Source organism: Pempheris klunzingeri, chromosome 21, assembly GCF_042242105.1.
Source record: "Pempheris klunzingeri isolate RE-2024b chromosome 21, fPemKlu1.hap1, whole genome shotgun sequence".
In the NCBI taxonomy this organism is placed as follows: Eukaryota; Metazoa; Chordata; class Actinopteri; order Acropomatiformes; family Pempheridae; genus Pempheris; species Pempheris klunzingeri.
Genome location: NC_092032.1, coordinates 6,446,982 through 6,465,693, shown reverse-complemented (window position 1 = coordinate 6,465,693; position 18,712 = coordinate 6,446,982). Strand labels below are relative to the sequence as shown.

At 41.7% G+C, this 18,712-nt stretch overlaps 1 protein-coding gene across 1 annotated transcript in view; it reads right to left on the bottom strand.

Annotated features, from left to right (window-relative positions):
* Positions 1 to 2,197: 2,197 nt before the first annotated feature.
* Positions 2,198 to 18,712, bottom strand: part of abca4a (ATP-binding cassette, sub-family A (ABC1), member 4a) — a 29,699-nt gene continuing 13,184 nt past the window's right edge. The window contains exons 12-50 of the mRNA XM_070853427.1: positions 17,033 to 17,238; positions 16,774 to 16,950; positions 16,374 to 16,596; positions 15,012 to 15,233; positions 14,627 to 14,831; positions 14,443 to 14,520; positions 14,054 to 14,245; positions 13,302 to 13,479; positions 13,032 to 13,163; positions 12,708 to 12,847; positions 12,421 to 12,558; positions 11,625 to 11,803; positions 11,102 to 11,204; positions 10,373 to 10,578; positions 9,993 to 10,047; positions 9,752 to 9,826; positions 8,762 to 8,937; positions 8,494 to 8,618; positions 8,273 to 8,371; positions 7,991 to 8,180; positions 7,790 to 7,884; positions 7,437 to 7,469; positions 7,208 to 7,313; positions 6,997 to 7,071; positions 6,660 to 6,829; positions 6,277 to 6,454; positions 5,978 to 6,093; positions 5,147 to 5,294; positions 4,937 to 5,060; positions 4,648 to 4,777; positions 4,395 to 4,515; positions 4,214 to 4,276; positions 4,011 to 4,117; positions 3,765 to 3,906; positions 3,277 to 3,411; positions 3,041 to 3,144; positions 2,868 to 2,960; positions 2,470 to 2,719; positions 2,198 to 2,337 (exon numbers count right to left, since the gene is read on the bottom strand). Coding sequence (XP_070709528.1) covers positions 2,218 to 2,337; positions 2,470 to 2,719; positions 2,868 to 2,960; positions 3,041 to 3,144; positions 3,277 to 3,411; positions 3,765 to 3,906; positions 4,011 to 4,117; positions 4,214 to 4,276; positions 4,395 to 4,515; positions 4,648 to 4,777; positions 4,937 to 5,060; positions 5,147 to 5,294; positions 5,978 to 6,093; positions 6,277 to 6,454; positions 6,660 to 6,829; positions 6,997 to 7,071; positions 7,208 to 7,313; positions 7,437 to 7,469; positions 7,790 to 7,884; positions 7,991 to 8,180; positions 8,273 to 8,371; positions 8,494 to 8,618; positions 8,762 to 8,937; positions 9,752 to 9,826; positions 9,993 to 10,047; positions 10,373 to 10,578; positions 11,102 to 11,204; positions 11,625 to 11,803; positions 12,421 to 12,558; positions 12,708 to 12,847; positions 13,032 to 13,163; positions 13,302 to 13,479; positions 14,054 to 14,245; positions 14,443 to 14,520; positions 14,627 to 14,831; positions 15,012 to 15,233; positions 16,374 to 16,596; positions 16,774 to 16,950; positions 17,033 to 17,238 — 5,409 coding nt within the window. The 3' untranslated portion in view covers positions 2,198 to 2,217. The remainder of the gene's footprint in view (positions 2,338 to 2,469; positions 2,720 to 2,867; positions 2,961 to 3,040; positions 3,145 to 3,276; positions 3,412 to 3,764; positions 3,907 to 4,010; positions 4,118 to 4,213; positions 4,277 to 4,394; positions 4,516 to 4,647; positions 4,778 to 4,936; positions 5,061 to 5,146; positions 5,295 to 5,977; positions 6,094 to 6,276; positions 6,455 to 6,659; positions 6,830 to 6,996; positions 7,072 to 7,207; positions 7,314 to 7,436; positions 7,470 to 7,789; positions 7,885 to 7,990; positions 8,181 to 8,272; positions 8,372 to 8,493; positions 8,619 to 8,761; positions 8,938 to 9,751; positions 9,827 to 9,992; positions 10,048 to 10,372; positions 10,579 to 11,101; positions 11,205 to 11,624; positions 11,804 to 12,420; positions 12,559 to 12,707; positions 12,848 to 13,031; positions 13,164 to 13,301; positions 13,480 to 14,053; positions 14,246 to 14,442; positions 14,521 to 14,626; positions 14,832 to 15,011; positions 15,234 to 16,373; positions 16,597 to 16,773; positions 16,951 to 17,032; positions 17,239 to 18,712) is intronic.

Here is an 18,712-nt window from a genome sequence, read left to right as displayed (position 1 = left end):
GAAAGGATTGTGACCAGGAGCAATAATACTATGGCAATACACTGGAGCATTTATGAATCTAGTTTCAACAATGGGTTTTAGTGTCTTCCTAAGAGTTTGATTTGGTATTGTGACATAAAGTTATCAAGTAAAGTTATTATATTAAGTATTAAGTTATTAATGACATTAGATATATCATCATTAGTGTCATATTCTTTGTGATGAAGGTTGTTTTTCTTTTGACTTAGGACTCAGGAGCTAAAGGTTGAAAAATATAATTTCAGTATTTTAGCAACCCTTATTCAAACCAGTGAATAGTTCTCACAGCAAGCTGGCTCATTAGCTCACATGTTGTTCTACTTCTTTTCAGTGATGAATGCTTCAGCACTAATAAAGTTTTCAGGTTAAGTGAAAGAAATAAAATGTATTCTAGCTTATAATAAAGTGCCCTAACCCTAACCTTACAGACTAAAATCTAAAATGCCATGGCATCCATTTGAGAGTGCAACATCACCTTTAAGCTCTCAAGAGGAATGTTGATAAAGCAGACATTTAATTATGATAATGTTAAGCTTCTCCACTGTATATCTCAGATTGTTTTCTTCAGAGAAATAGAAACTGTGCTGTATAAGTGTAACTTCTGGCATTAATGTGTAGAGGGCATATCAGGTAGTCAGTGATAACTGCTGTGGTTCTCTAGCCCTTACTGTCTAATCTCAGGTTTTATTCAACTGTTAGAAACTGTTATCTATAAATGTGAATGTGAGTGATCTCAAGCAATTTTAGCGTGAAGGAAATCAAACAGGTTGTCTGCAAAAAGAGGGTGCACATCTTAAGGAAAAATGTGACTTTATTGGGAATGACGCTTCTCTCAGAAACATCACTTTTGTGACATTTTGTCAAAATCCTCTAATGACACCAGGTGCTGGTGGAATACAGACAGTTTAACAAAGTTGCACACACACAAAGCGCAAATATTGAAAAAGACATTGGTGGCATAAAAGTATTACGATATTGAAATGAATGTCATAGCAGCAAGAGGATTTTGTAAAAATGATTAGCTGTATTGCACTAGCAGATTTTTTAGCAGTTTGCCAAAAATTGTGATGCCTCAATCAAAGCTGCATCAATAAAGTGCTAAGACTATGCTTCTCTGAGTGCTTATTTCACGTATGTATCTAACAAAGGCAAAAAACATTGTCTTGCTTGGCATCTGAAGCAAAGAATACGCAGGACCTATGCTTTCTTCACAATTCACACCAAGCTCCCATTACAACCCGATACTGAACTTTTTGACACATCATCAATTAAACTAATGGTCCTTGTCATAAGTCTAAGTTTGCAAGGCCTACAAGGTGAGCAGAACGTGGAGCATACAGGCACATAAATGCTCCACACTTTCCAGATTCAAAGCCCACTAACCCTGTTCATTGGAAAAGCAAAGTACAACATGTGCAGTATTGCCTCACCTTGAGTTTATTTTAGTATCCCAAAACTGATCATGCTCTGGTGGCTTCCACCAGGCAAGAAACGGGACTTCATGATGACACTATAGAGAACCTTCTGTTGAAAGTCTCATTTGAACGGGACATTCAAGCTCTGCCAACTAGCTTTCAGTTCTTCAATGCGCAGGCGCATCAATAAGCCTGCGGGGCCTGGGTTCTCTGAATATGGCGATCCTCAAAAAGGAAGCCAAGGGCCAGTGTTGTGCAAGTTCACACTTTACAAGAGATGTCTCAAAGTTCAGTTCACCAGATTAAAATGAACTAGTTCACGTTCATAGTTCACAATTTTTGAATTTTGAGCTAAGCTCACAGTTACAAGAAATTAACCGATTTCACATTCATGATTGGTCCTTCTCAAAGTGCACTGAGTTTGACTTGGATGGAGGAACTTTGCCGCTGTTGGACAGGGATGGTTCTCTTGTAAAGAGATTTGTTCTGATTTAATCATAAAACTCCTTTGAATATTCATATGAAAGGGCTTCAGCCGTACAGGTAGCTGCCTCTGAATTGCAAGTTGCTCTAGCCATGCCAGCATGACGGGTGCGGTAAAAAACACGACACTTGAGCTGTCGTTAACTCTTGTGGGAGAGAACAACGCTCACGTTCACATTCATTAGTTGCAAACGGATACGTTCGTTCACCGTTTCGCCAAAAAACACAAGCACGTTCGATGAGCGTGTTCATGCACAACACTGCCAAAGACTGTCTTCCAGTTGAGCTCACTGAGGTAAGCTCACTTCCTCAAAGACTTGATGGATGTGGTGTCAATGTATCGCTCTGCTCCAGCTGCTTTTGGATGCAATACAATAGTATCATCCTCTCTTGACTGTTGCTTGGCAAAATTCACAAAAACCTACGGGGACATAGAAACATTAGGATCAACCTATTGTCCTCTGAGCTAAAATGGTTGCCTAAATGAGAAATCTACACACCTATTAAATTGCAATTTTATAATGCATTGTTGTGTTTTCCTATGCTGATTTACCTGGTCAAGAGTGGTCTGTGACACTGAGTAGTCCTCTATGTTGAGCTGTTCTTTGTTAGCCAGGACCATCTGAAAGATCCTTGCCAGGGAGGGGGAGGAGATCTTGTACTGTAGGGTGTTGTAGTGTTTCTCTCTCTGGATGCAGCCGGGGAAGGTGTTCTCCATGAACGCCTCAGCAGGGTTCAGGTCGGGGGCACAGCCGGGCATAGCTGCTCTGATCTTCATGGTCACCACGTAGCCATCACCAAACCTACGTTTGCATCAATGTCAGGTAACGCAAAATCAAAGACCAGCAATTTCATGCAATGCTCACTGGGTTTTTGCATTCATTGTTTAAGGATCTTTTGATACATTTTCATATATTTTAAAATGTGACGCAAGTAAGTGAAATGACTGACTTGTATTTGAGATGCTGAATGGTTCCCAAACACTTAAAGGATCCATTAACCATAATTGCCAAGCGGGTACACAGTGCCTCACATTCCTCCATACTGTAAAGGCAGATGGCAAAATTAGAATTAAAATTGTACTCATGAATATGCATGTATGTACAAACAGTCGAAGGGTTTACCTGTGTGAGGTGAGGACGACAGCTCTTCTGTCCTGAATAACACTCATGATGGAGTTCCACAGGAAGCGTCTGGAGAGAGGGTCCATACCTGTAGTGGGCTCATCCTAATGTACAGTAATAGTAACAAAGAACGCATTAATATATACACAGAAAACCCCAAACCATGCTCATATAACTGTGATCCCCATTCTAAACCTCCAATCCAAACTGAGCACTTTCATTAGTGTTGGCCTCACCAGCAGCACCAGCGCAGGGCAGCCTATCATGGCAATAGCTGTGGAGAGTTTCCTCCTGTTACCTCCACTGTAGGTCCCAGCACTTTGGCCTGCATACTCTGACAGACCCAGCTTCTGAATGGCCCACTCCGCAACCTGAACACATGGGGGATAAGCGCCTTGCGTTACAATTCAGTCAAACGTTGTGTGAAGTGAAGCTGTATACATCATACAGAAGGAAAAAAATTGCAGGTTTATAGATCAAAATGGCACCATGTCCACTTTGTAGTTTCCAAAAAGCAGGGCTTCTGTCTGAACTTGTTTCATTCTTTTTGCTGCTTTAATATCCTACTCCACTCCACTCCACTCCACATTGGACTGGCTAAGTGCCCACAATACTTACAGTGAAAGGATATGATACGCTATTCTGATTGCAATTTTTCATTACACACTTACACTGATTACAACAATTTAAAATGATTTATTTCCTGGCAACAGCTGCATCTCACCCTGGTGATTTCCAACTCTGGTACTCCACGGAGGCGGGCATAGAGGTGCAGGTGTTCTCTTCCTGTAAGCAGCTCATCTATGGCATCAAACTGTGGGCAGTATCCCATGTTCTGGTGGACGTCCAGGATGTTGGTCAAAACGCTGAAGATTTAGGGCAAAATACTTTGGGTAAACTTTAGGATTTCTAATTACAAGCCTCAAAACATATATCAAATTCCATAGTTTTTATATCCTGTTTCATTAACCTGTGACCAACAACTGAGGCATCTCCGGAGGTGACGTCAATGTCTCCAGTCAACATCTTAAACGTTGTGGTTTTCCCTGCTCCATTCACCCCCAGGAGACCAAAGCACTGCAGAAGATCACGAGGTAAAAATGACAGATGAGAAATGAAGAGACCAAAATGTTCCCTCGGTGAAGCGAATTGTATCAGTTTAACCAGACAAACCTCTCCAGGTGAGACTCCAACACAGATTCTGTCCACTGCAGGGATGATTGTTCCTGTGTATGTCTGGAAAGACAAGGTGAGAACAAAGTAAGAAAAATTTAAGAATTCACTTGAGTCTGAAATCTTCATACTTAGCATTTTGTCCATGATTGATCATTTTATGAAAAAAAAAAAGTCTCACCTTGGACAAGTCTTGTACGCGTAAGATGTCATTTGATCTTTCACTCTTGTAGATTCGCTCTCGTTCCTCTGCCACATGTTCATCTTCCTCCAAAATAGGATGCTTTGGACAATCAGGTATCCTGCAAATGGAAGCATTAACTACTCAGCAAATCATCTTCTTCACCCATCACATCGCATCATGTGATCGGCCAAAAAGTTACGCACTAGATCTGGCAAATCTGGTTTCTTAATTCAAGCTCTTCTAGACTTACCAGTGATCCAGGAAGAAGCGATACTGAAAGAGAATGTTAAGGAAGAAATAGACGAATCCCTCGATAGCCATGCAGAATAGGTTCTTCCCTATAAAGTCCCAGTTGTAGGGGTCTGGACTGTAGTCCTCACCTGAGGAAATACATAAACATAACACACCTGCCAATCATGCTTTCACACTTTTCAAAGATCTTGAGTGTTTTTACTTGACATAAGAAAGTTTTACATGGCTACACTGTATACACTGGCTGGACTGGGAGGGATTTGAGTGTGTGTGCGTTTTGCCATTACCAAAGCGAGCGTAGATGTCGCTCACAGCCTGGTTCATGGCCATGTCTATAAGACCTCGGCCCAGGCAGTAATGTGGGAAGATGAGCAGCACGGTCTTTAAAAGCTGGTTGAGCTTGTACAGGGCCTAGACAGAAATCCAACACACGCAATTGAGGGTGAGATGAAAGACATCATGGAAGATGGAAATTACGAAGACAAGCCTGGACTTACTGTGGTGCCCTCAAAAAGGTCCAGGATAAAGGTGATGGCACTGCTGTTGATGCCAATGAAAAGGTTGATACATGACAAAGAGACGTAGGCTGTGCTGGGGACGCTGAATATAAAGGACATAGGGTACATCATGGGTGTCACAGACCAGCTAAGAAAGAAAGAGAGACAAAAAAAGGTGTCAGTTAAGCGCAATGAATAATAATATTAGGCAGTACAATATTAGGCAAAGCAGTTGTGGGTATGATTTTGGAATTGGTATTCACCCCCAAGTTCTTGTATGATAATTATACTTTTATAGACTACTAGAATACATATAATTACAGTAAAAACTCAGGATGTAAATATTGCATATATGTAATGTGTATGTATGTGCATTGAGTGATGGGTTTGCATGTGTAGAATTATATATTATCAGAATATATTCCATTGCTGATATTTTGACTGTCACAGGCACTCGGCTGGGTGTGTCAGTAGTTAGCCTGAGCTGTGGAGCAAGGAGTGAAAACGCAATCTGGTGCTGACAGTAGCCACATTTAGACGGTCCACTGTTAGAATAAAGTCCAAACTGACAAATCATTGTAGGAACAGAAAGAGAAGCAGTGTAATAAATCCTGTTGTTGAAAATTAGCCAGCTGTCCCTGAATCAATACAAGTGTTTAAGCTTTAAACTTCCTTTCGATAGAGAGATCATTTGTTCGTGCTTTTGTCAATATTTCACAAACATGCAGATCCAGTAGAGCTAACAGGGTGGAGGAGGAAATATTCTGGCAATAATTTTGTTGTTTGACAGACTAGATAAATACAGCTAAGCTTGAGAAGACAGTAACCTACCCATAAAGCATAAGCAGGGCAATGAGTGGTTGGAGATTGGTAGGTGAGGTGTAGCACTTCTTGTCGAAAAAGATGAAAATTTCCACCACCATCGCTGCACTGATGGAGTAATTCAGCTGGGGAAAGAACAAAGTCACAGTAGATACTGGTGTCTATGAATATATTTCAGGAGCATAGACAAGAAAACATACTGGCATTTAGGTGTTTTTACCCCAGTCGTTCTTGTAAAAAATCATTATTACATGCCCATGACTGTTATTGACATTTGCCAGGCATTAGTACACATAAGGTTCCTGTACCATGTCCCAGAGAAAGTTGGCCATCCAGTAGACCAGTGGACTGACGCCGCTGACAAACTGAATGTGTTTGGCCTGTGTGACCCTCTCCTGGATTAAATAGAGGACGAAACTGGCTGGAACAAAGGACATGGCAAAGATGACGCAGATGGCCACCACTGCATCCACTGAGGTGGTCAGTCTGGGGGAAGGACAGAGGAAAATCATCAGCTACAAGATCAAGAGCAAATGCAATGAGGCAATTTGGTGTTAAGACGTGTAATCTTGCATAAAACATTCAGCAGTCATACGGGGATAAGTAGATCCACACAAGGCAAAACTAACTATGCATTCGACATCCCAAACTGATATGTAGTTTGACACGTGTCTAGCTATCAGTCACTCACACAGTGATCTCAGACAGCTGTTCTTTGGTCAGGTTCAGAGGGTGGTTGATGGCAGTGATTCCGTATTCATCCAGATTAGCTCCTTTGGGCAGGTTTGCACGGAGGATGGCATTGTTGGCCACATTCATGAAAGAAACCATGGCATGCCAGCCCTTATTGTTGTACCACACCTGTGGAAAGACAGTACATTATGTACTTTGAATACCACTCACTTATATTAGGTGTGTCATCTGTATACTACTGTATTTACTTGGTTTGTGACAAACTGATGGACAGTCTATTACAAGATGATCACAGTAACGAAGACTTCAAGCTGGTGAGGCTTTGTTGGACTGACCTTGACATTGTTTGGAGTCTCCATGTACCTGAGGAACGTCCCTATATCCTTCAGCGTTTGTTTGCAATGTTTGCCCTGCAACCAAAAAAATTCGAGGGCACCAATTACAAAAGAAATAACTGAAGAAAAAGTCAATGAACACACAGAAAAAAAAAGGTAATGGTGCACACAAACACAAGCAAACACATAATGTTGAGTTTTGGAACCATACCGCAGTAACGTTGAACAGTTGTCCCAGCTGCACTGCTAGATCCTGGATGGTCTTTGGCTGCAGTGCTAAAACAGGAAGCTGCCCCCCCACTGATATGCCTCCATACCTGGACACCACAGAGAAAACCCCTGCTGTCAATACAAAGCTTCACTGTAACTCCAACTACTGCATCCCAGTAGACAGTATTATTATTTGGACATGGATGCAAGGATACAAGGCTTGAAATTACCTTTGTTCATTCACCCAATATTTGCTCTTCAAGCTGGAAAGAGATTCATGTTTCAGTTTAAAGAAATAATAATTCAACAACATAAATTCCAAACCTTATAATATCTTCTTTGATTAAAATGAACAGTTGTCTACTTTAGTTGTTACATGTGCACATCTTGTATAATCATTCATTGTCAGAGAATTACAGATTTTCCATTTTTGCGTAACTACAATATACTGTTCAGACATTGTAATGAAAATACCTACACAGTTACTGTGTAATGAAATATGTGTAGATCAACATAGAAGATAGAATCTATATTAAATTAATTAGGTACTCTTCCTTTTAAATTTGCGCCAAGGATCTCATACCTGGTTCTGATGAGGCGGGGGTAGGTCTTCACCAGGTAGTCAGAGATGTTCCTCCCTGTTAGGTCCATCAGAACGTCTCCTGTTGACTGGATCCTCTGATGCACAAAATAACATACATTTAATATGAGAGTCATCAGCAGCGGTGGTCCCCCAAATGTGATTTCAGTTGAATAAGTGTAAGTGATAAGAATTTTCACCCACCTGTGGAGGCGGCAGGCCTCCAGCTCCATCAGGACACATAGGGAGCATGGTGAGTTTCCTGGCTGTGCTGCATTGACAGTCTGGAGATGGTCTAAGGGAGTTCCACTCTGGACCGGCCAGCATATCTATCAGGGCAGGGTTAACCAGAGGCATCTCCCACTCCGTGGTGATGTTGTTACATGGGAAATCTCTATCAGTGGGACAAATTGGCCCATGTAGTCACACAAAACAGCACAAAGAACAGTCTGGAAAAAATGTTGTGAATCTGTGAAGGTGACTCACTCCAGTGGTTCATCTACCATGCAGCGCGTTCCAAAGCCAGGCTTGTCCAACAACACCTCACCAAAGTATCTCATCTGAGCATCCATGGGACGCTCATTACTGCAGTTGACAAAATAATAATTCATATATTGCTATACCAAAATTAGAAAATTTTAGCCAAATGTAACTAGAAATATGTTCTGAACTCATTAAACCAGTAAGTCTGTGTCCATTATGCCCACCTGTAGAAGGTGTACTGTCTCCCATACATCCAGGGACTGAGAGTCAGACTTGGATACTCTCCAAAAGGCGGAACGATCAGAGTGAATGTCAGTGCCAGGAAAACAAAGCTGGCTGGCAGCACAATCTACCAAAGACAGACATAACTGTGATTTGAATCTTAAGACAAAATAGCACTAGTATGTCAGATGTCAGCTAATTCTAATAAATGCACAACATACCATATAGCAAAGTTTAGGATTAAGGCTTGATGAATTATAGCAAGGTTACCTGGGCGAAGAAGTCTTTGTAAGAGCGGGTCGTGTGATGTAACCTCTTGATCAGCAGAGCGAAGAACTGTTTGATGGTCAGACACAGGCCGCGGACCTGGTAGGATCCCCTGCCTGCACTGCCTTCTGGGACATCGCACGGGCCCTGGCCATTGGTGGGCAAAGTCCCATCTGCGTCTGGAAAATAGAGCTCAAGTCAAGTTGCGCAGTCTGACTTGCACATGCAGTTAAAATGGTAGATTGAGAGGGCCAGCCAGCAAGCCAAGCATGTTCAGTCTTCAGTGAACAGAGGAAGTATTTTCCAGCAGTGCTCTACTAGCCTTAGGGGTGCAGTTCATTGTTTCAACTGGTGTGCCAAGGCAAGCTCTGGATCGATATATATATCTATGATGAATGCATCAGTTGGTCTCATGTCACTAGTCAGGATGCCCAAGCTGAAGCTTTCCACATTACTCTGTTGTCGGGAAAAACACTGGCCAAACTATGTCTTCAGGAATGAATTAAAGAATGTTGAAAACAATAGTTTGACATTTTGGGAAATGCTCTCATTGGCTTTCTTGCTGAGAGTTACATGAAACTCTCTCCAGTCATTATGCTAAGTAGCAAAGCTAATTACTGTACCTTCATATTTACCATACAGGCATTACAGTGGTATTGATTTTCATATCTCTCAGCAAGAATGCACAAACTAAACAAAAACAGTGCTAAATAGCACTAAAAGAGGTTCTTTGGCTTGTTAGCATAGAGGAACCACTTTTGGTGCTACATGGTTCCTCACCAGCACCTTTGTCAAATCTTTACCCAAATCAATTAAACTAAGCTGAAGAATTTCTCACCTGACCTTTCTAGCCTTTCTAGGCAGCAAAGGAAAGCTGACTCAACCTCACCTTCAACACATCATAGACTGCAAACCCTCTTGAATTTTATAGATGTAAATGTTTTTCCCACAACAGCAGCATGTGTCCAGCTCTAAGCTGAAAGCTGATGTCACCTTTTGGCGGTTCCACTGCCACTCTGTTGAGTCCACAGAGACTAGATCGAGAGATCTGTTGCAATGATTTCTTGTCTGAGAAAGTTAGACAATGGGATACAGAGGATATAGTTCACACGGTGAGGGGTAGATGGAGAAGAGAGGGCTACAACAGATACAACTACACATTCAGATGCACACAAGTTAAAGGAACGAGCTACAAAAACTGTGTGCTGTTTTTCTTTTCTTTTCTTTTTTTTACCTTGTACGCATTTCCTGTTGGTTGCGTTCCCATCGGCAGTGACCTTTAGGAAGATCTGAAAGGAAACATCTTATTTGTCAGGACCCAAGATTAACAGATGCTCCTCATTACATAACCATAAAAGAGCGTAAACACTGTGAAGGTGAAAGTCAGGCAGTGACTGTATGACAGATTGACTCAATAAAACTCTCCTTGCTTTCTTTTGTACTTTTTATCAAATGTCTGAAAATGAAAACATAATTTGTACTTTAATAACTAAGAATCTCTCACATTTAGGGGTTAGGGGTGTAGTCCTGGGACTATAATGTACATTTGTAAATGTAAATTACTTAAGATTTTCTTAATAAATTACAACTGCTACTATTTCTCTTTCAACGCACCTCCTCCAGCGATGTGTCGGACACACCGAAGCTGCTGAGGCCGATGTCCACCAGGGTTTCCTCCAGCTCTCTGAAGAGGCTGGCGTACGCCCTGGGCTGGAAGTTACGGTTCGGCAGCAGATAGGTCAGCTCCTGGCCGATGGCCTCGATGAGACGACCTTCCGGCACGTGATGATGGACCAGGGCTGTGATTCTCTCTATGTTTCCTGGAGATGAGCAGAAGAGGATGATAAGTGCTTTGTTTGTTTGATTTAATATCTTATTGTCTGCCTTTTACCTCTTTTACACTATAAGAGGCGCTGGAAAATGTAATGTAAGCAGCACTAACACCAATAGTAAAAAGATACAGCTAAGACAACGAGAAGAAATGTACTGTAAATTAAGAGAGCGTGCAAAATGACAGCAAGGGATCAAGAAAAAAATGAAATTACAGCATATGGCTGAGAGAAACTGCATATTCAAATGAGCTTCAATAGGTCTACAGAGGGCGTGAAGTAGTACACTGAATACAGTAAGTACAGGGTGTTTCTAGGTGTGTTGGCAGCAGTAAGTAGACTGACTGCAATCCAGTGCAAAAATGCTAATCATCAACATGACAAAGAGATTAATCTCCAATACATCGTTAATTTAGAAGCTGAATAAACTAAAACAGATTTAGGGAGTGTGACAATGAACTTGGCATAACACAATGATCTCTGAAATTCACAGAACCGATGATGGTGGCCTTACCATCCATCTGTCTGTCTGGGATCTGGCTCCCCTCCTGGTTGGCTTTAAAGTTTGAACACTTTGAACACTTGCAGGCGCAATCCTCCGTGCAGTCACAGCTGGCCTGCAGGACAAAATGTCGAATCAGAAAACCATCTTTTACTTTTTTTTATATCTCTCCTGCAAGCACTTTTTCATCCCCTTTGTCTCACAGAGACTCATTTACATACAAATCACAGAGGAATTCATAAAGGTGAAACCATTGTATTAGTCTGATGTTAAATATCTTGATGTTATCCCATCTGCTTCCTCTACGGCTTGGATAAATTCACCTCAGTATCAATATATCAGTTTATTGCTTTGTTCATTTATTATTTTTATCATCAACTGGGATTTCAAGCTAGGATTTTCACATTCTGTAGTCTAAATGTTGGTTCGTATGCTGTCAGTATAACAAATCCGCCTTCAACCCAAATTCCTGATTTAACTGTTAAAGCTGCCACTCTACTGCACACAAAAGTGTGCTGTTTTCAAAGGTACCCACCTTTGGATTGTCATGTTTCATTCGTCGTACAAGAGTGAGATAAAAGCCGGCACCAAAACAGTTCTTGAGGAAGATGGGGGAACCGCAGCAGTAGAGGCGGCCCTGAGAGATGATAGCCACCCTGTCGCTCAGCAGGTCGGCCTCATCCATGTGATGGGTGGACATGATCACCGTGCGCCCTGCAACATGGGACAAAGAGGGACGATAAAGAAGGGATAAATAGAGAGATATTAAGATCCTGATGTGGTATCATAAATTCACCAGGCAAGATTATATGACATAATTGCAATTGCATAAATTAGAAGCATCTTTCCTTTGATGTGAAAGACAGAGAGGGTCCATTGTTGTATATGTACACGACAGCAGCATGTTTAGTGGAAGAACTGTCAGAACTGTTGTCAAGAGGGGCATCCATGATGCGATATAAACATGTCGTGCAACAGCTTGACAAGCTAAACTGCTCCTATATTTAGATCACCTCAGTCATTTTCACCTCAGATCTCCTCTAATTTTGTTACCTGTGAGGTTCATGTCACGTATAATAGTAGGTGTCACAGAAAGCTGATAATGACACTCATAAAATGAAGGCAACTATATTTAGCATACTCTGATCTAATGGATTGAGATTGTGCCAACAGACACATTTGGCAGTTATTATAAATACAACATTAAAGTAAATTATTTTTTATTTTCTTCTTCTTTCTGTCCACCTGACAGGCTAATGCAAAAAAAACAAAAAAACCACACACTTTGTAGGGCTCTATACCCTCTTCTAGCCAGCAGGGGTAAGTGTTACCTTCACGGTATTTGAGAAGCAGGTCCCAAATGGAGCGTCTGGAGTAGGGGTCGACCCCTGAAGTGGGCTCATCCAAGATCACCACCTTAGCCCCACCAACAAACGCCAAGGCAACAGATAACTTCCTCTGCATGCCACCTGGATTAGAACATCACAAAGTATTGACAGTGCACAAACGAGTGGGTCTAATAATAATACAGTTATGCATACTCCTGCATAAAACGCACAAATAAAATGTATCCAAAAAAGCAGCAGCTTTTTCAGGATGAAGAAGCTTCCAGACAGACCTGAGAGGTTCTGGGTCAGTTCATCCCTCTTGTGGGGAAGACCCAGATCCTGAAGCATGTTCTCCACCTCCTCTTCAGCCTCTGCTATTGGACGGCCTTTCAGCAGCGAGTAGAACAGGATATGCTCCGCTACGGTCATACTGAAGAAGGGGAAGCAATAATCCAGTTACAGCTGTAAAATTCTGCACATTACACACTGCAAGCATGTTTATCGTTTGCTTGTTTTATCACAGTGTATGATGATGACTATTGCGGCACAATAAAATGATTTATTTGTGATAACTATTTGAATCCTACATTCTAGGTGTGTGGACGGTTACGTACTACTGAAAAAGGATGTTGTGTTGAGGGCACATTCCCAGAGATAGACGGATGGTGTCCATGTCCGTGCGAATGTCCATGCCATAGATGGTGGCCGTCCCTGAGGTGGGGGGGAACATACCAGTCAGGATGGACCTGGGAGCAAGAGACAGAGTGACATAAAAGGAGTGAAACATGTCCCCCAGGTACATACTGGCACTGCAAAAGTCAGCCAGTTTTCTACATCCTATGGTTATTGTGTGTGAGTGTGCTTGCATGCAGAGTGGGACATACATGGTGGTGGTCTTTCCAGCCCCATTGTGGCCCAGAAAGGCAGTAATCTGGCTCTCATAAAAGCTGATGCTGAGGCCATCCACAGCCGGTGTGGGGCTACTGCCAAACATTTTGACAAGGTCCTGGATACAAACACCCTTCACAAGGTCAAGTGGCTCCGCTTCAAAGAATGTTTGACCTGCGCACAACAAAGACAACCACATACGTGATATCAATTGGCCCGGACGAGGAGTGAATACTGCTTCTGGCCTGTTCGTGTAATTACAAAGTCAAGTTCAAGTAAGAAAAATCAACAGAATGACTATTAACAAAGCATTCGATTCAATTGTAAAAAGGGAGTTCTTTGCAGAAGATGACAAAAGTGTCATTTTATTTCCTAAGTGTGTATGAAAGAGACACGTGACACATATGAGATCAGGGGATTGGAATGCCATGCGGTGTAAAGAAAACAGTTTCCATCACTCATTAACGAGGCATGAAACTGAGAAGCTAGCAGTATTTGTGTTTACATGAGCCAAGTGCAAACACATACAAGGACATTGAGTTCCCACACTATGAATTTGATGGCAGAGAGGGAAATAGAGAGCAAATAGAGAGATGGCCTCGGTCCCGAATGGAGAAAGTGAAAAACGACATCAGCATAATGAAGCTGCTGTAACATTAAGATCTGTAATAATTCACATGTGCAATTACACTGCTTTTTGATCTTTTTTTTTTTTAAATATGAAATAGCTGATATGTAACTATTATACCGTCTTTCTCCTGGTTCTCATTTAGCTTTTCACGCCGATCCTGGTGTTCACACGAAGTTGTCTCCTCCAGAGTCTTGGGTGTCTTCTGGTCGTTCTCCTGATCTTGGTTTTCCTCCTCCTCTTTTTTTTGCTGCTCTCCTTGATCTTTGTTTGCCAGGTTATCAAAGCCCTTTTTATCGAGGTTGTTGTCAACTTTGGAGAAAAAAGACAGAGTTTTAAAAACCAATATAGGGCTGAGATTAGTACATTACGTCACTGGACGAAAACAGCCTCTTATGTCAATGTTCGCTTTATTTTAGGAATAAAATAATTAGATGTCTCATTTTTACTGTAAATCTTTTCTAATGCTCAGTATGTAAATAGTGAAAATGGTGAGTGAGCAAGTTTACCTGTAGCTGGAGCCACACTGTTGAGCCAATAACAAGGAAGGAAAGGGAAGTAAAATGGTCGACCAATTCCATACTGTCCTGTGATGAAAGAAAATATTCATGTATTAATTTATTTGTTTGCTTGTTTTAGGCAGGCTTTACAGCAAATGTGACCAAAGCCTTCATTTCTCTCTAATGCACTGACCAGGGAAGACATTGTCCAGATACCAGGCCAGCACAGCGTACAGTATGGTGTCCAGGCCCATCATGCAGATGGAGGTGAGAAAGGAGAACTCGTCTCCCTCCAGAGGGCTGGTCTGAATGTTGTCCCACTGCAGACCCAGGCCCTGCTCCTCATATCGCGACAGGTACTCTGTCCCAAAGCCAAAAGCCACTTGGGACAGTAAACTCTGAGGAAGAGGAAATGGTATAATCATCGATGTTCTACATTTAAGGCCTGTCCTTCAATCTTCTACAGTCTGAACTTAAATAAACATGTTTTAAATGAATAACTACTGTACATATGGCAGCATGTTTTCAATTGAAGCACGCTCCCTTGTTTGAGGGAGATGCTGAGATGTGACACCCACCACCAGGATCTTCATGTCCTTGGTGATGCGGTCTTGCCACGCAAAGCAGAAGATGTGCGGGAGGTAAAGGGCGAAGTAAATGATGCCACAGCAGGCGGCTGCCAGGTTGGCGTGGTTAAAGAAGACGCTGAGGAGGAAGCATTGCATGATGGTAGCTGTGGTGAAGGTGAGCAAAAACAGGAAGAGGATGGCGGCGTTGCTGTAGTTCAGTACCCTTCCTCCCTATAAGCCAGAGAGCGGGAGAAACAAACAAGATGATATTTCCAATTGCAATGAGTGAATCTGGATACAAATACAAAACACACATTCTGTGGGTGGAGGAGGCAGAGGAGAAGGATGTAGTGATGTAGTGTTTGACAGGGGTTAAAAGGTCAAAAAGGTCAAAAAGACACAATTTGACTAGAGATCACTCTTATTGCTTTGGACCTTTCTTGAACATTGATTTTCCATAGTAAAATTGTCCCTTGAATAAAAGAAGACATTGTTTCTACATTGTATGACAATATAACATATTGATGACTTAATTCTATTCAATGCTTCAATTCAGTGCCCAAATTGGAATAATCTACAGTGTCGACATGTCTTTGGCATTATCTTCCATAGCCTATTTGAAATATATGGAAAGACCGGGATGTTAAACTGAATTTTAAAGTACTTTTAGTCAACTTGCTGTTTGAAATGAGGAGAGACCACACAATAGTAAGGGAGTCTTGGTATAAAGCATTGCTTTACATAAATTATCCACTAGAGGTCACAACAGCCCATCTTACTCTAATATGTCAACTGAGCCGCTGGCTGACAGCAAGACATGACTTTTACAATGTGCAAGAGTTAATCATTGACTCACCCATTCCTGCAAACGGGCTGACATAATTCCCATGATGTCATGGTGCTCACAGCTCTTTCATTACTCATTCATAAGTATGCAATCAGTAAGCCACTATCATCGATTAATTATTGAAATGGTGATGATTCACGCTAAATGTGTGGCATCTTGACAATTGCATCCAGAGAAGTCAACATAATGTTTCCTTGCAGCACCTGATTAATCATTAAAAAGCCTCGTTGCTTCACAGGTGTAGTGGATGTTTGTGGTTAATGTTGGATTGAAGTATGGAATGTGATTGTAATAATGGCAATTAAATGCCATTAAAGTGAAAAGCCAAAATTAAGGTGATCAGAAATATGCTGGAGCCAAGTACTGGAAAGCCTACATGTGGTCTAGGAGCTCTGCTCACATAGTGTTTACTTTAATCATCAGGGCTTTTTCAGTGCTCCATCCACATACAGTGCTTGTATGAGACAAATCAGATGACACAGGTACAAGGAGCTTCAGAAGCTATTTGGTAAATCCATCCTCACCATGATGATGGCAGTGAGGAGAGCAGTGCTTGTGCCCATCATGAGGAAGCTGTCAATAAACCAGGTGGACCAGATGACACCGTTGGTGACCCCTGTGGCTTTCAGGGTCTCCTTCAGGCGGAGTTCCTTCTCCAGGACAATGCTCTTCACTATCATGGATACAGAGTAGACCCAGGCCAGCACCATGAAGATGGGGAAGCAGCGGTTCAGTGTCAGCATGAAGCTGGACAGAGATGGGGGAGGAGAAATAAAATGAAGGAGAATGACGCTGTTATTGAAGTGGGGAAAGTAGTTTTGTGAAATCATGGATGCACCTTGAAAATCAAAAAACTAAAAGAAACACAACAGTGGATTCTGCTAGGACTGAACACCTTATCAAATTAGCATGTTTTCTACTCACAGATCATCCACATAACAAGGGTACGGCATCTGCTGTAGGTAAACACCCAGGGGCCACTCTTTCCCTGTCTGAGTCCTGATGATCCCGTGCTCTATTATGTCCTGGAGGTAAGCAAAGCCGCCCCAAATATAACGGAAGTCATCCATAGGATCAGCTCTGGGGCCGGGGTCCCAGTACCTGGACAATACACACATATTTAGTTTCAAAGTTTAGCATCACTATATTGAATCCATCATTTCCATTTAACTTTGATTCTAACCTGTCTTTGACTTTATTGGTGCGCTCCACTGAATCAATATCCATACGGATCTTAAACTTAACATGAGGTGGCACATTGGTGGTCCAAGGGTACATATTCACAAAGACGAGGCCCGCCCAGAACTTGCTGTCCTCCAACAGGTCCAAGGCCTGATAAGTGATGGTGTCCTCATCAGGCATAGCCACGAACTTATCCAGAACCACACACTGGGTGAGGGAGAATGAACAAAAGAGAATCAGCCACATAAATGGACAGATGTTAGATCAAGGCCCCAGGGTAACCCCCGGGTACACGCAGAGCACTAGCCAAACTGCATTTTAAGTGCTGTCTGTTTAACAGAACACTGGATTTCACCTTGAAAAAGATAATTGCAAAATTAATTTCTTTTTAGGTCGCTGCCAGCATCATTTGGTCTCACTTTGAGTATTATTCATTTGAGTTTTACACACACAGTAGCATATTTGTGGAATCCAGAGATCAAAAGCACAGAGATTTAGACACATTTTTAACTCTGCTTAGTATTGTCTGTACTGTATTGTCAATTACTACGACATCTGAAAATGTACAGTATTAAGTGTAAACTGATGTGATTACATGCGAAATAAGAGTTTTTGGAAATCAGCTAAAACGTGTTAATATACTTTTTTTTTTAAACAAGGCTAAAAGTCTACAGCCATGCTTTGGTCTAAATCCTAATGTCAGCATGTTAACACACTAGCAGTGGCAATGACAATGATAACATTTGTTTTTTATGTATTTAGTTATAAACTAAAGAACCTGATGCAACCGATCCTGATAGGAACATAAATGTCTGTACCATATTTCATGATAATACATCTTACAGTTGCCAAAACATTTCACTAAAAACTACAAATGTGAACCTCATATTGGCACTAGAGGAAAAGTCAGAGGGATAAAGTAGTAAATAGGATAAATCATCTGAGAACAATGGATGTTTGTGCAACACTTTGTGCCAATCCATCCAGTAGATACAGGTAGAATATTTCACTGGATAAGTTACAGTTTTGACCTACTGGTGGCACTGGAGGAAAGTAAGGGGAATATTAATGTTTGTACAAAATGTCATGGTAATTCATTCCATAGTTGTTGAGATATCTCAGTCTGGACAAAGGTGGTGGACTGACCTACAAAATGAAATGTCCATCCCTAGAGCTGTGCCTCTAGCATTGCCAGGGTTGGCTTGATCACTGTGATGAAGTAACATCTCAGCAGTGGCTGCCTCTTCCCTACAAAGCATTTGTGATATAGCCATTCACTGAGGGATAATGCAAATAGGGAGGGCCTTAATCCAAAAGGAGACAACCCAAAACAACAATTTACCTCTGAGACCATGCACAGTTACACCAACCCGCTCTCCCTCCGCAAAGCCCAAAGCATAGTTTACATCCAGAATATTTGCATGTCTGCATCTATAGACACAATGTACACTAAACATGTTCAACAAAGGCTTCCAAACTCAAAGACCATCCCTTAATTTACCCAAGAATTCACCTACTAACACTGCAGCCCCACTGTGTGGTGTGATATGCATGCATGCCACCAACATGCAGCCAACCAGCCTTCAAGCCCACAGTCATTGTTGCTGCTTTATAAAGGATGGTGGATGGAGTGACAGCTGTATCTAATCGGCCTCAATCGTTCCCACTCTCCCTGTCACAC